This window comes from Pholis gunnellus (genome assembly GCF_910591455.1).
Source record: "Pholis gunnellus genome assembly, chromosome: 21".
NCBI classification, from domain to species: domain Eukaryota; kingdom Metazoa; phylum Chordata; class Actinopteri; order Perciformes; family Pholidae; genus Pholis; species Pholis gunnellus.
This window is the reverse complement of record NC_136548.1, coordinates 9,412,775-9,427,416: the sequence shown is the minus strand read 5'-3', so window position 1 is coordinate 9,427,416 and position 14,642 is coordinate 9,412,775. Positions and strand designations below refer to the sequence as shown.

The following is a 14,642-nucleotide window of genomic DNA, read 5'->3' as shown; positions in this document are numbered from 1 at the left end:
CCCCCGGTCCTCTATGCTCAGTTCGGTGTGTGTATCCTCTTTCAAAGGGCGCAAGGGTGGGAACAAGTCGTCCAACAAAGCATGTTACAGCGCAGACATGACTTGTCCGTCGGAAAGCGAGAAAATCGTGATAAACTGCGGGGGGGTGCGGCATGAGACCTACCGGAGCACCTTAAAAACGTTGCCTGGCACCCGCTTATCGTGGCTCACCGAGGCGGACGCGTTCAGCAACTTCGACTACGACCCCAAATTAGACGAGTTCTTCTTCGATAGACACCCGTCGGTGTTTTCCTTCATCCTCAACTACTACCGCACTGGGAAGTTGCACTGTCCCAACGATGTGTGCGGTCCCCTGTTCGAAGAGGAGCTGGCTTTCTGGGGTATCGATGAGACGGACGTGGAGGCGTGTTGCTGGATGAATTACCGGCAGCACCGGGATGCGGAGGAGGCACTGGACAGCTTCGAGAATCCAGAACCAGACGCACCGGACGACGAACCGGCGCTGGGCGGTGCGGATGGGGACTTGAAAAGACTGTGCATGCAAGAGGACGCGAGGAAAGCGGGCTGGTGGAAAACCTGGCAGCCCCGAATATGGGCACTGTTTGAAGACCCGTATTCCTCCAAATATGCCCGGGTGAGTTACGTCTCTCCTGGAGGGACCAACTTCTTTATGTGCTGTTGCATATTCTGCTTCATGATGTCTCACTGCTTGAGTCATGATAAGTTTTTGAAACTTTGTTTTTTTTTTAAATGTTCTGTCCACATTATTATTGAAACCAGTCCGTCAAAATTAACTACAGACTGACTGTCGGTCCCCGACAGGATAGCTTGCATTAAATAGCAGGATATAGACCTACTGGTATTGAATAATTAATGCTGATAGCATAGGGAAAATGGAAAATGGTATGGGAGCTATATTTATTGGTAGATAGGTATAGGCTACTAGATTATACAACAAGCAAAGGTTTTGTCAAACGCAACACATCCATGTCTTATACTTGATATATTACATATTTCAGACCAGCTGGATTCACACCGAATACCGTTTTATTGCTATCATAATTACTATCGTTGTATCCTGCTACTTGAGCAGGTTTAATACATACCTGTCTCTAAACGTGTCACCCGCTGCGCCTCCTGCATCCAAACGCCCTCATTAGGTCACATTTGTCCGTTTACGATTCACATCAATGCGCCGTATTTCATGGTAGTCTTATTTATTGTAGCACTGCACTGCTCATACGACGCCGATTCGTCAGTGTTGAAGTGCATGTCTTTCCCCACATATGCCCTTGGTACTACAGTCTGCTGCGTTGTTTTTTTGTTAGTCCCAACCCCAGTTGAATGCTACATGGCTTTTACGCACGGGCTTTATGCTGTTACGCACAACTCGCTCCTATTTTGGAATACCCTTTATTGTTTTCATGTAAATACTTCATGATGTATATCTTAAAAGCAAACGTTTGATAGCATTTGATCATACAGGTGTCCGAGTAACAAGTACTCCTCACTGTGTTTTTGATCTGTGGTACATGAAAACAGTTACAGTGGGCTTGAGGTTCTTTTTTTCTCAGACCCTCCAGTTACAGATGGAACCAGCTGCTTGATCACAGCTGCTTTGATTTGGGTTTTGGTGATTTAGTTTGATCATCCCTGCCTTGCGGTCTGTCTAGTACTATTTTGCTGTTATGAGGGTGTGTGACCATTGGATACTGTGGATGCATGCCCACTATAGGAGCACATGCAAAACCAGACGGTCAGCTGAGACCTGCAGTGGCCAATTCACGCTGAAAATAGCTTTGGAAAAAAAACATCTTAAAATATAAATCACTGCACACTCATCAATACATACTGTATCTATAATCACTGATGAAGACAATAGCTGCACACACAGGCTGCTACTCTCTATTCCCAAACACACACATACACACACACACACACACACACACACACACACACACACCCCAGGTATAGATCTACATACCTGGATTTAGTTTCCTCTGAAGGAAGAGTGAAGTGTTGGGCTGTGACAGACAGTCTGGTTTAGGCCACCTGATCCGCCTCTCTGGACTTGGGATCAGGAAAGGAAGGGCTTCTCTAAGTGTCACTCTCATCCCGATTGATTTCTCACTATCCCACCCCTCTTTTCCTCTACTCAATGCAACAAAACAACACATAGTGGCGTGATTCTTTGCAGAATGACCAAGTGTTGCATGAGAGGGAGATAGCTTCAGGGTTTGGATTTTCAAATTAAATAATGACAGGAGCAAGGCAAAAAAAAAGGTGCTTGACATGTTTCTGGAAAAAGAAATGGATTTGGTGCTGAATTCTAAATGATCATTCAGCACGAAGAGGCATCATTTGCAGCATTGCCATACCTTGGTTTCAAGCTACTGTACCTGCTGCCTAGCCGCGAGAAGGCTGTTTATTATGTAATGATCAGTTTTACACCACATCCTCTGGTTACAGTGGCCAAGAGCTCATGAATCATACAAAAACATTAAATGAGTGTAATGGTTGCAGATAGTGGTGTTTGTGACGGCACGTTGGGGTTATGCAGGGTACGGTGCAGGTAGTAGGTGGGATTCATTTCAATGGCTGCAGCTCTTTTTGTGGGTGAACACAGCCCTGTTTCTCTCTGTAGGTCTTAATATGCAAGCGCTATACGTCAAACAGCGTTGTGACCCAGATCACTTGTTTTTTTTTTCCCACCCGCGCTCTTTCTGAAAGCATTATGTCCAACATGGCAGAACCTCTTGGTCTGTTCGGTCCTGTGGGATGCAAATTATATCTGGAGAGAAAAAAAACGGAGAGATGGAGAGAGGCTAGGACAGAGGGAAAAAAAACGAGATGCTGATGTGGAAATACAATGAGACAGATGAGAGAGAGAAACGGGAGACGAGAGGAAATAAAGGGAGACAGAAGCAGAGACATTACTCTAATGATTTAAGGGGTTTTTGTTTGCATGGCTGTAGCGCATCAGCAATCAATGTTTTGATCAGAGCGTTTCGACATTGCATGCGGGGCTTTTTTCTTCTTCAAAAAAAAAGAAAATCCCCACCTCCTTCTCCGATCATGATCATGTGAAGCTCGCTTGTGGATCTACCGTAGCAGCACAGACATGTACAAACACACACATGCTGGTGTCTGTGCTGGCTTTTCTGCTGCAGTAGACACGGGAGAGAGGAGGGGGAGCACTGGAGGAAGAGAAAAGAGGTGGAGTGGGAGTGAGAGGGATAGACGGAGCGAGGGAAATGGAGAAGGGGTGAGATAGTGGAGGAAAATATAGAGGGAAAAGGGACTGAAGGGCTGCAAGGGACACGGAGAGAGACGAAGAGGAGGAAGAGGGGTATTGTGATAAACAGGGAGGAGGTGACACCCACAGGGAGAAAGACGCTGTATGATGGGGGTGGGGACCCTTGTCTTAGCGTCTTCGATTATCTGTGAAGGCTTGAGCTATCCAATCTTCCTACCCCGGCCCTCCTGCCTGCCTATTGATTGATAATTAATTGATTATCTTCTCTTTTGTCTATTTTTAAAGCCATTTTCTCTTCCTCTATCACCTCTTAAAATCTGAGAATGTTCACAAAGACTAACGCTTGAATGGTAACACAACCGTTAACACATTGACAAAATGTATGGATGTTTATGTTTCTGTTTGATGAGGTGGTATACAATATGATTTGCAACTGATTTCTGATTGATCTGTGCTTGGTTGACAAAGATCTTGCAGTGCAGCTAAGACGACATAGAGCTGTTCTATGATGTTTGACAGATTTTGATCTACTATCTTACTGTTTTAAAGTATAGTCTGCCTGAATGACAATGATCCTAATCCGATATCCAAGGATCCATCATTATTGACGGTGGTTATTGTGTTGTAGGTTTTTTGTCATTGAAGGTAATCTAATTTGATCTAATCACTTGACTCTATCTTGTCAAACGAAGTTAGAAGTTAGAAAAATTAAATGGTACAATTACTGAAAGGAATAAAGACATTTTGGATATGTCAGGTGTTACAAGTTATATAAGCATGTAAACAAAAACATCTTTAAGTGAGCATTGAGCAGTCAATATTGGACATCAAAAGTCTGAATGATGGAGGTAAAGTTGAGTAAATGCTACACACATTAATACAGTGTCATTTCTCGCATAATGGAAAAATGAGATGCTGAATTTTCTAACAGTATTTTGACAAACTCAATCCATTGCTGATTATCTGAAAGGTGAACCTATATTGTCGTGCCACTGTCCCGCAGGTTCAACAGTTTTGGTCACTTCCAGTTTCGCACCAGAAGTGCACGGTTGTCTTTCTCAGCAATCTCCTGACAAAGCACCATTTGTAGCTCAGCATGTACAAGATGCCCCTTTGCCCCCCCCCCCTGTGCCTGTATTTGGTTCATTTTCGGGGGAGCAGCACTGTGTCCGGAGCCCCCCTGTCCCTGAAGGTCATGTCTTAAGGTTCACTGTTTTCTGTCCTTTTTCCACAGTGCAGGAGCGCACAATGCTGTCATAAACACCAATGTGACTGCCGTTGTGCCGGACGGCCTAAGAACATGTTGTCTCCGGGTAGAAAACCACTGTGGGGGAGAGAGAATAGAAAAGAAGATGTATTGATAGGCATCAGTGTATATAGATATGATGTTGGGTGGAAAATAAATTGGCCTATAGGCAGGGTTTCAGTGACTTTTGTCTGGTAAATGAGTTCATGAGACAGAGAAGATGAGTTCTGTGTGGGGTTGGAAATACAAAAGTGAAGTTTTTACTTCTACAACTTGCCATTTAAAACACCTGTGTTTAAAGCATGATTTTGCTATTAATCATCATCAGACTTGTGTTTGCCCCAGAGCCACGTAGTTCCACGTACAGAACCTCCCGACTCCAGTCGGAGCTTCATGGGAACGGTGGTGAAGGGGACAGCAACCCTGGACTCCACCTAGCCGTATTCCTCCGTTATTTTTTTCTGTCTACCCATTAAGCTCCAGGGAGAGTTAAAATCACAACTTGCCATCATTAGCTGTCTCTAAAAAAAGGTGCACCTCACCCTAAAACTGCAACAAAGTCGTCCTTCTCCTCGGGGTACAAACATCCTGTTTCAAACCTCAGCTTGAGCAGTGTCCCGGTGTTCGCGATGATGTGAAATCGAGATGATGATGCTCTTTTGTAAACTGAAAGGTCTTTAGCGCGTTGAATTCAACTTTAGCTTTCAGCGGTGGGGTTTGGTATTCGTGCTTCCGAAGCTGTTTCCATTCAAACCCTGACCCCGCTGAAAGGCCTATTTCCCACTTCCATTCTGGTGCCTTCTCCCTGTGGGCTGCATCTGAGAATAGCAACGAGAGGAAAAGGAGGCCTTAATTTCATTCGCTGGTGGCAAATCTGCTCCTCCATTACTGATGAGAGGATGAGACTATGTACTCGTATGACCATTTAGCGCATAAGAAAACACAAGTCTGAAAATAGCTGAAGCACCAAACCTGTCTTGACGGAGAAATAAAAACACGGAGGGAGATATTCTTAAGTGCTCACCAAGTTTATTAAGGTAAACTGTTTTCCTCGAGCAGTAGCTGCTGGCAAGGGCGTGATAATTAGTCAACCTGCCTCTCCTGTGCCTCCAATTGGTAAATGTATTGTGTTCTGTTTCAATTTTCCCTGACAATGTTTTGTACCGCAGGGCCTTCTCATGTTGTGTTTGCATCCTCGGAAGTCACAGTCCCTCTGTTTGTAACTTGAGCACTGTCTGTTGGCGATACTTTACTGGATAGATGCTTGATGTCTCATAACAGGGCCAGAGACATGATCTCCGTTTTAAATAAGTGAGAAGCACTTTAAGGTGGTAAAAACAGAAAAACTGCAGCGTTTGTGAACCGCGGTGTCTGCTCTAGGATTTGTTATCCGGCAGCAGAGCTTTGTATCGCGTCGCCAGAAGATATTTAGTGCGTCTGCTGACATGAGAAGGACTTTCGACACACATTTGTACACAGTTGTAGTTGTCGAATTACGTTTAATAAGATGCTTCGAGACTCTCTTCGTCCTCTCCTGTCTTTCTACTCTGCCTTTTTTCTCGTGCTCCTCTCTTTCTGTTCTTTCCTGTCTCACCTCTACTACCGAGTCATCTTGTCTAATAATGGAATACATGAGTACTTGATAGGCAACCTACAAGAATGAAATCGAATAAATCCTGCAAGGCATTTTCAAATTTCACATACAGGAGACAAAATACCCGCCTCCCTTCCTCCCGTATTCGATCCAACTAAGCTCTTCTTCATCATGACCATCATCAGCCTCTCTTTTCCATATCAACCAGTTTACCAAACTCTGAAAATTCAAAAAAATATATAATTTGAATAATGGCGATCACATTTTGGAAAACATTGTGCTGTGTAGGTCTTTAAACATTGGCCAGCAAGGATCTTTAAATATTAACTCTAAAACAACTAAAGAAATTTAAATATATTTGAATTTATTACCATTAGGTTATAAATGAACACGTGGAGGAAATGAGTGAATATTGATATGCCTAATGATTTACTGAAGTATAGCAAACACTATTAGCTGTTGCCACAGTACAAACAAGTTTAGTTTTACTAATAATAGACGATGGCAATGTTTGGGGTGTTCAATTTATAATCCGCACTCGTCCTAGACTCTGGCTGCTTAAAGTATAGATGGTGGGTTTATTCCATTTGGGGAGATGTTGCAGTGTTCAGATGTTCAGATGTAGCCTTCACCAGTAATCACAAGTGTTACTGTTGAATAGTTCAATATTTTGGGACACATTCTTGCTGAGAGTTAAATGTGAGGATTATAGATCTTCTACGTCTGTACGGTAAATATGTATGTAGCAACCGGTTAGCTTATAGGTTAGCACGAAGACTGGAAACAGGGTAACAGCCAGCCTAGCTTTCTGTAGAAAAAAAAGTGAATTTGCCATTTTTTGTGTGTCAGACTTTGGCAGGGACTAACTTCCTGAAGTCTCCTGGTTGCCAGGCAACTGCTCAGAGGCAAGACATTGTTCGGCACATGACCCATCCGCAAATTGTAATTTTTCCACTTCGGTTTTCTCTACCGATTAAATAAACAAGAAATAAAGTTTTAATTAGCAAGCTTTGAAAGTGCTGGTGAACGGATGTATTTGTCCTTGAACAGAGCTAAACTAGCCGGCTGCTGCTGGCTCCATATTTACTGTACAGACATGAGAGTGGTATTGATCCTCTCATCTAACTCCTGGCAAGAAAGTTTATTTTCCAGAATGTCAACCTACTGCTTTAAGCATCACGTTACATTTCAGACAGAAGCGTTTTAACATGCTGTGTGATTATGTTGCAAAAATTGCTTTCTCATCACTCCAAAATACCTTTCTTCTTCTCGTTTGGACCTCCTCAGCCATTTTCTCCTCCTCCTCCTCTGCCTCAGTCCATTTAGCCATGCAAGTTAAGTGCTGAATCGGCACTAGACACCACTGTACTGACAGTCAATTAGTTGAACCCTGTGGCAAACCCTGGACATGTGCTCTTATACGCTCTTGAATAGAAATGACTTCCGGACACTGGCGTGGTGGAGAGCTCACACGGTGCCAGAGCCGATTACTGCGGTGGGAATTTGAATTCTCTAAATGGGGCAAATCTTGTCAAATCACACGAGAGAGCAGTGTATTGTGTACTGTAGTCGCACAGACAGCCACACACATAGTATACGTAAACAAACAAGTAGACAGTGCGCTCGTACTCGCAGAGAAAAACAACACTTAATTGCGTGCTGAATCAAAAGTCCTTTCGCTGCATAAAGATCGTCAATTATTCATGAGCAATAGAACAGCACATGCTGTAACTAAAGAGAGACTTAATGTGGAGTAGAAACACATTTACCCACTTCCATTACAACATGCATCTTACATTTGACCCCCCCGAACACCCGGCTGAACATAAATCACTCTCGGTGCCCTCACCTTTACACACTGGCCCATGCTCTGTAAGTGTAGCTGCCCATAAACCATCCAGCTGAGCGTCCACACTTACAGCACACAGATAAATCACTTCATTTGACACGCCTCCACATGTAACTCCGCAGATCACTCTCACACATGCCAATGTCCCAAATGCATGCCTTTTACGAATACATAGATCAACAGGCTGGATGGAAATTAGCTGGCAGATATTTCAAAAGAGCTTTCCAATCACTCATCATTTTAAGAGGTGAAAACTCATTTACATTTTTATTGTTTATTGTCCTGTAGATCTCTTTTTTTAAATCATATTTTTCAATCACTGTTATTTAATAAATAAACTACTAAGTTAAACAAAAAAAATGCAACTTTCCAGAGTCAAAGGTGAAACCTTCAGATTCTTTTCATGAAGATATTCCATTTGACATTATTAGATAGAGACAAATAGCAAATCCACAGATTTGAGAAGTTAGAATCAGCAAATAAGTTGGTACTTTTGAGTTAAATGATTAATTAACTATCAAAATTCCTAATTTATCTTCTGTTAATCAATAAATCAACTAATTGTTTCAGTACTAATGATACAATCATGCAACTAAATACCTTAAGAGAATAACGGTGGCTGACCATTCTGTGGATTATTTTCTCAATTAATCAATTAAGAACGTCAGATAGCTGTGAAAAATGGCCATCGTGAAGTTGACGTCATCAAATTGCTAGTTTTGTCCGACAAAACAGTTGAAACTTACAAATATGCAGTTTACTATCACAGAAGAAAAAGAAACGCAGCAAACCCTGATAATTAAAAATCTTAATCTAGGGAACGTTTGGCATTTATGTTTGAAAAAGCACTACTTTATCTCTACTGACGGCAAGTTTCTTGATTTAGCATTTAGTCTATCGTTGGCCGTGGTGTCGCTACACAGTGGCACTTAAACAGTCGAACTGTATCCCTGCTCATTCCCTTGGAAAATGACATTGGAGGGCGTCACTGGGACAATTCCTGTGTGACCATCTGCTTCCTCGTGATTGTCCCTTCTGTCCAAGTGGCAGCGGAGTGGAGGCAGAGCGAATGCCTACTTTAAATAGAAATGTGATCTAGAGACGTGTTTAAGAGTCGGATTCAGGAGTGGAATTGGACGGAGGTGTATCAGAATGTCGTGTTTTTTTAAATTTCTTTTAGATTATTTTCTCAAATTTAGGCGTTTATATTCTTTTGTTTACCTCTGTGAGTAGCACGACATAGAAAGGTTGACAGCTTAATACGTGTAGTGGTCTTGTTTACCAAAAAGGCCTTTGTGCATGTCCCATTTCATTTTCAGTTTCATGACGGACCGATGAAGTTCGTTATGGATAGTTACTGAAGCACAGAGGGAGAAAGGACAGAGGGGGTTGAGAAAAAGCGGAGGAGGAGGCATAAAGGCAGTCGGTCATCACAGCTATTAGAACAGGGAGAGCTTTGCCAAACCTGCTTTACATGTCTCGAACAATACTAGGATGGAGAAAGGGGTGAGGAAGGGAGAAGAAAAGGAGGATCGGTTGAGAAAGAGGGGGGAGGGCTGCGTCGCAAGGACAAATGCACATAGCATGCTGCAGTAATCCGGAGTGAATACAAAGCAGATGAGAGGGAACGGACACGTGTACAGTTCACTCACCTGCACACGATGTTTGTTTGTCTTCAGAAAGGTTTGACATAATTGCAGGGAATTAAATGGAGGGGACCTGAACGCTAGAGCAGATACAACACTGTGTGTGTGTGTGTGTGTGTGTATGTGTAGGAGAGCTTACCGATTCAACTGTAGTGTGTCAAGGAGTTGAGTCATTCAGGGAATGTCTCAAACAGAAGTCTGTGTTGTGATTTAAATTTTTACTAGGATCGCTTCCAAGAGCACTGACCTCAGAGAGTCAGTGTTTTCAGCACTCAAAAAATAAAATATACGCGAGGATTACCCCGAGCAGACGCTAATTATATCTTGAAGTTCAGTGCCACCTCCCTCCATCCTCAGTCGCTCCTCCTCCTTCATCTCCTCCGGCATTCGGGCGTTTGATGAGCCTGTCACGCACATGTTTTGCACATGTACAATCATGCAACACATAAAACCATCCCGTGACGGGATTCCTGTTACGTCCCTCCTCTCAGCCATCTACTTCTACCAGTCCCACCCATTTCCTCACCTCCACTGCCCTTCATTATCCCGCAGTGTCCCGTGTTGGGTGCTGGCTGACCCCTAGCAAGGGCTGACAATCTTCTGCTTTAACTGCCTGTCCTGGCTCGGAAACCGACGTCCTCCACGTCATGTCGATTGCATTTCCCTCGAGGCGAGACACGGCTGCGGTTCTTCTGGGACAGGAAAAGGGGAAGAGTTGCTCTCAAGAATTTGATATCTTCTCTGATATTACTTTCTGTCTATTGTCAGTCCGGTATTATCAACTGTCATAGATCCCCTCTTTGAAATAAGCCGAGGAGCTATTAGATCAGTGCACCTTGGAATATTCTGCAATGATGGAACTAACACAATCAAAATGTCTGTCACGTTATTGCAGTACAAAAAGGGAGTTTTTTGCAACAATGCAACTGGTATAGCACTGAAATGATCACTCAATCAATAACTGATTATCTATCCATTGTTTAGGTTATTCAAGTAAAACACCAAACATTTGTTGATAACATCTTCATACATTGGAAAATGTGTTGGATTTCATATCACTAATGCAGTGCCCGTTGAAAACATGCCAGTCCAGAACGGGCCAAATGAGCTTCAGGGGAAAAAGGGACAAGAGGTCACAATTATTATAATGTTAACTTATGAAACATGTTGAATTATGTTACTAATTGTACCCCGAAAAATCTTACAAAAGGCCCCCAAAGCAGATAGAAAATAATCATGTCAACTGTACTTACTATAGTTCTATACAAAATATTGTAGTACTACATTTACCTGACAGAGAAATGTTAATGGTTTCGTTGCAGATTCAGATTTGACACAAAAAATACAACATTTAAGATATGATGCGTTAATATTCATAACTATCCAGCATCATCTTAGAATGGAAAGCTCCACCTTTAACAGACATTAAGTACATTTAAAAGATTGTGCAGTATTAATAGTTTTACTATTAATAGTAAATAGTTTTACTTTTTAAGTACTTTTTCTACCACTGCCAATACCCACATTCCCAGTTCGAGAAAGGGTGAAAAATAAAGCAAGACAGCGTTTGCCTGGGGGATGACATGCTGAGCTGCAGAGCCTGAAGCGTCGCTGTTTGCTTGTTTGTTTAAAGTGTATTAATATTGAACGTGCCACGTGTCAAAATTGCACCAAATCCTACAAAGCGCTCCATGGGGTCCCCAGCAATGCACTCGCCAAGTGTGAAGTAGATCGGAATAATGGTTCCAGAGATCTGCGAAGGACAGACAGACAGACAGACAGACAGAAACTCCTCGCTTTATAGTTAGATTGTGAAGTTAATGCCGTTAATACCTGCAATAACGTTTTTTTTTATGACTTTGGTGAAGCAGAAACAACACAGCATTGATATATTATTAGCTTTTAAGCCAATACAACAACAAACCTGTTAGCAAACAGCTGCCTATTTACAGTACACATACGGAGCGACATTGTCATGGAAGCCCAATGCCCGCTTTTATTTTAGCTCTGGTTTTGGTCTCTTGAGGGAAATATCTGGCTCCTCCCTGCTTAATGCTCCACTATGTTCACCAGCTTTTCACTAACTTTGTGTGTGCACCGTGAAGTGCTGAGCAGATAGACATACAGCGAGTTTATCAGAGCTATTGCAGCTAAATACAACGCTATGAGAGCGGTGAGAATGAACCAAAAGAGTAAAGGTGCAGGCTGTAAAAAAACAAAACAATTAGCTGAAAGAAGCTAAAACACTCTTTTGAGCAGAGGGGACCTCTGAGCCAAGTAATAATTCTCAAACCCCTTTCACATACAACTGTTGATTGGTCATCCTTTTTTTTTACATTTCACTAAATGACAAATTAATTAAAGTAGATAAGGGCAGTCAGTGGCTTTCCATGTGGTATATCAACTGTATTTTGAAGACTTAATGTAAAATGACGGTCTGAATACTGTAACTATGGTTAACATAGACATGTTTCATGAGCCACGCCATAAGATCTTAAACTCACATGAGGAGGCTTTGAGGTAAAGGGTCATAAACGGCTAAAAGCCAAAGTTATCCATAATTCAATGCATGAACACAAAATGAAAGACTCTCTCTTTCCTCTCAGGTTTGCTGCTTGTCCATTTCACACACCATGTCACTTAAATCAACCCTCTTTTGGTCTTGTTCAGGAGTGTTTGACTATTAGGTTGGCTATAATATTATTCTTTTTCATAATCTCAGCCTAAACTAACGGTGATAATGACAACAGTGATGATGGTGGTCAAAGTGAAGGCTATTCCTGTAACCCACCCAAGGTTACACTCGCACTGCACGCTAAGTGGCTACTTTGGAAGTCTCTGAGTGATGGCTGCAGCCATTCACCTAAGATAATAGATTAATCACCTGATCCAAGTCAAAAACCCCGTGCACGGGTTGCCCTTCAGCAGAACGTTGTGTATTTCTTTTAAATGTTCATTTTTTCATGCCTCATTCATGTGCAGATTTCACGTCATCCTCCCAACATCTTCTTATCATTGCTGCAGTGGTCGCCCATTTGCTTTGCCCTCTGGGAAAGACTCCACATGCTCATTCTTACCGGGGCGCTGTTCGTAATACTAATGCTGATCAAACATCACCGTCAGTGCACACACGGAACAAAAAGCAAAATCCTGTATTTGTCTTTATATCTCCGTCAAGGTCACTCGCCCTCGCCCTCACAAATGCTAATCTTTCATCGATCAATCAGCAGCCGGTCTGAATGATCGCGGCTCTGCTCTCGCTCTCCTCTACATTCAGCCCTTTATGCCAGCTGTATGAGCAGTATTTGGCTTAGTCCTGTCCTTGGTGCCTGAAAGCAGAGGCTAACGCAGTGGTTGTCATGGTGACAGAGAGCCAGGCAGGGCTGTGGTGATACTGTAATGATAAAGCTCTCCTGGATGGTGCCGCAGTAAACACAGCGCCACTCGGGTCCCGTTAAAGAAGAGCGCACCGTCGTGCATGCAAAAACGCCCATAGTGCTAATATCAGCTCCGACAATCTCCCCTTGGTTATATCGCCTACATTGATGCTCTCCCAACACCTCCTCCTTTCTTCTTCTCTGTCTCTTTATTGCACTTTCACTCTCCGATGCCCTGCTCTATCCCCCTTGATTGGTGAGATTCACGTCATTGTCTTCTCTCTTCCGCTCGTCCTTTCATCTCCTCTCCCTCCATTCCTTCACTCTCTCTTCTTCATTCATCCATCGAAACACAATCAACGTTCTATCATCAACTTCCTTTTTATGGTTGCTCTCTCTCTCTCTCTCTCTCTCTCTCTCTCTCTCTCGCCCCTCTCTCTCAGAGGCTCTTTCTCATTTGCTTCACTCTCTTTCTCTCTCCATCTCTGACTCCCGCTCTTTTAAATTTATGTTGATGATCTTTGCAAATCTAATTTCAGAGTCTAGAGAGCGAGGGAGACTCTATTGGGCCTTGAAGGTCATTGGACCGCAGGTGTCACACATAGTAGCTTTAATGTCGGGGATTCAACGCATTAGGCTTCACACAAACATTACAGTGGGCCTCTGACTCATATAGTCAGAGCATCAGCGTGGTCGTCCAGACCAGAACACGCACATACCTTCATGTTGCAGCGAGGAGAGGGATGGAGGGAGAGAACAGACACAAAGTGCCAGGAGATGAATAAGTGTGAAGTGACAGATTGCTACTCCTCCTTTTATCATCTTCCTCCACCTCTTTCTTTCTCTCTGTCTCTCCACTGATCCCTCTCCATCACCTCAATGCAGTGCTCATGTAGTTACCACTCACTATCTGCGATCAGCAAGTGTGCAAACACACCTCCTGTGCCCATAGGCTGTTTGTCTCTCTCACATTGTGAGTCATGTCCACACACACACACACACACACACAGACACACACTTGTGCCAGCCACTTACGCCAACACATGTAAACACAAGCACATACAGTATACACACAGACGCATCCACACCTGATGTGTGGCGTTAGGTGCATTTTGAGCAGCGGGGGTCTTCTCTATCGCACAGCAGATCTCTGCTTGACATGCTGCTGCATATTTAAAAAGGACTGGCCGCTGTGATGGATTGATCAATATTGATTTGATGTGTAATCCACTGTGCTCTGCCATCTTGAACTGCTGTATCATTTAATCACTGAAACCCCCGAATGGACCTTTGTTTCAATATTGTATTGTGGCTTTTAACTACATGGTCAAATTAATACCGGCACAGTGCTGTAGGTAAAAGCGTCACTTACTGTTTAACGCAATCGAGGTTTAATTTGTGCCCTTCTTAGATCTGCATGTATTGGTGTCATCGGTGAGTCTAGCTTTTCTGCCAGAGGAAAAAACGCTATATCAACACTGACACATTAAAAACAGTTCACGCAGCTCCAGGAAAAATTGGGAATCACTTCTCGCTCTGCTTATAAATCCCTCAGGAGCGTCTGGTGTCTCCATTCTAAACACCAGTGACCCGGATAAAAAGAGGCTGGACACAATTTTGCACAAGCTCTACATTTTTTATTATAATACAGGTATGGGTGGCTGTTTTGAGCGA

At 43.0% G+C, this 14,642-nt stretch overlaps 1 protein-coding gene across 1 annotated transcript in view; it reads left to right on the top strand.

Annotated features, from left to right (window-relative positions):
• The window catches only part of LOC306713087 (voltage-gated potassium channel KCNC1-like), a 49,228-nt gene that overhangs the window by 8,106 nt on the left and 26,480 nt on the right, over positions 1-14,642 (top strand). The window contains 1 exon segment of the mRNA XM_079182661.1: positions 2-634. Within this exon segment, the coding sequence (XP_079038787.1) occupies positions 2-634 (633 nt within the window).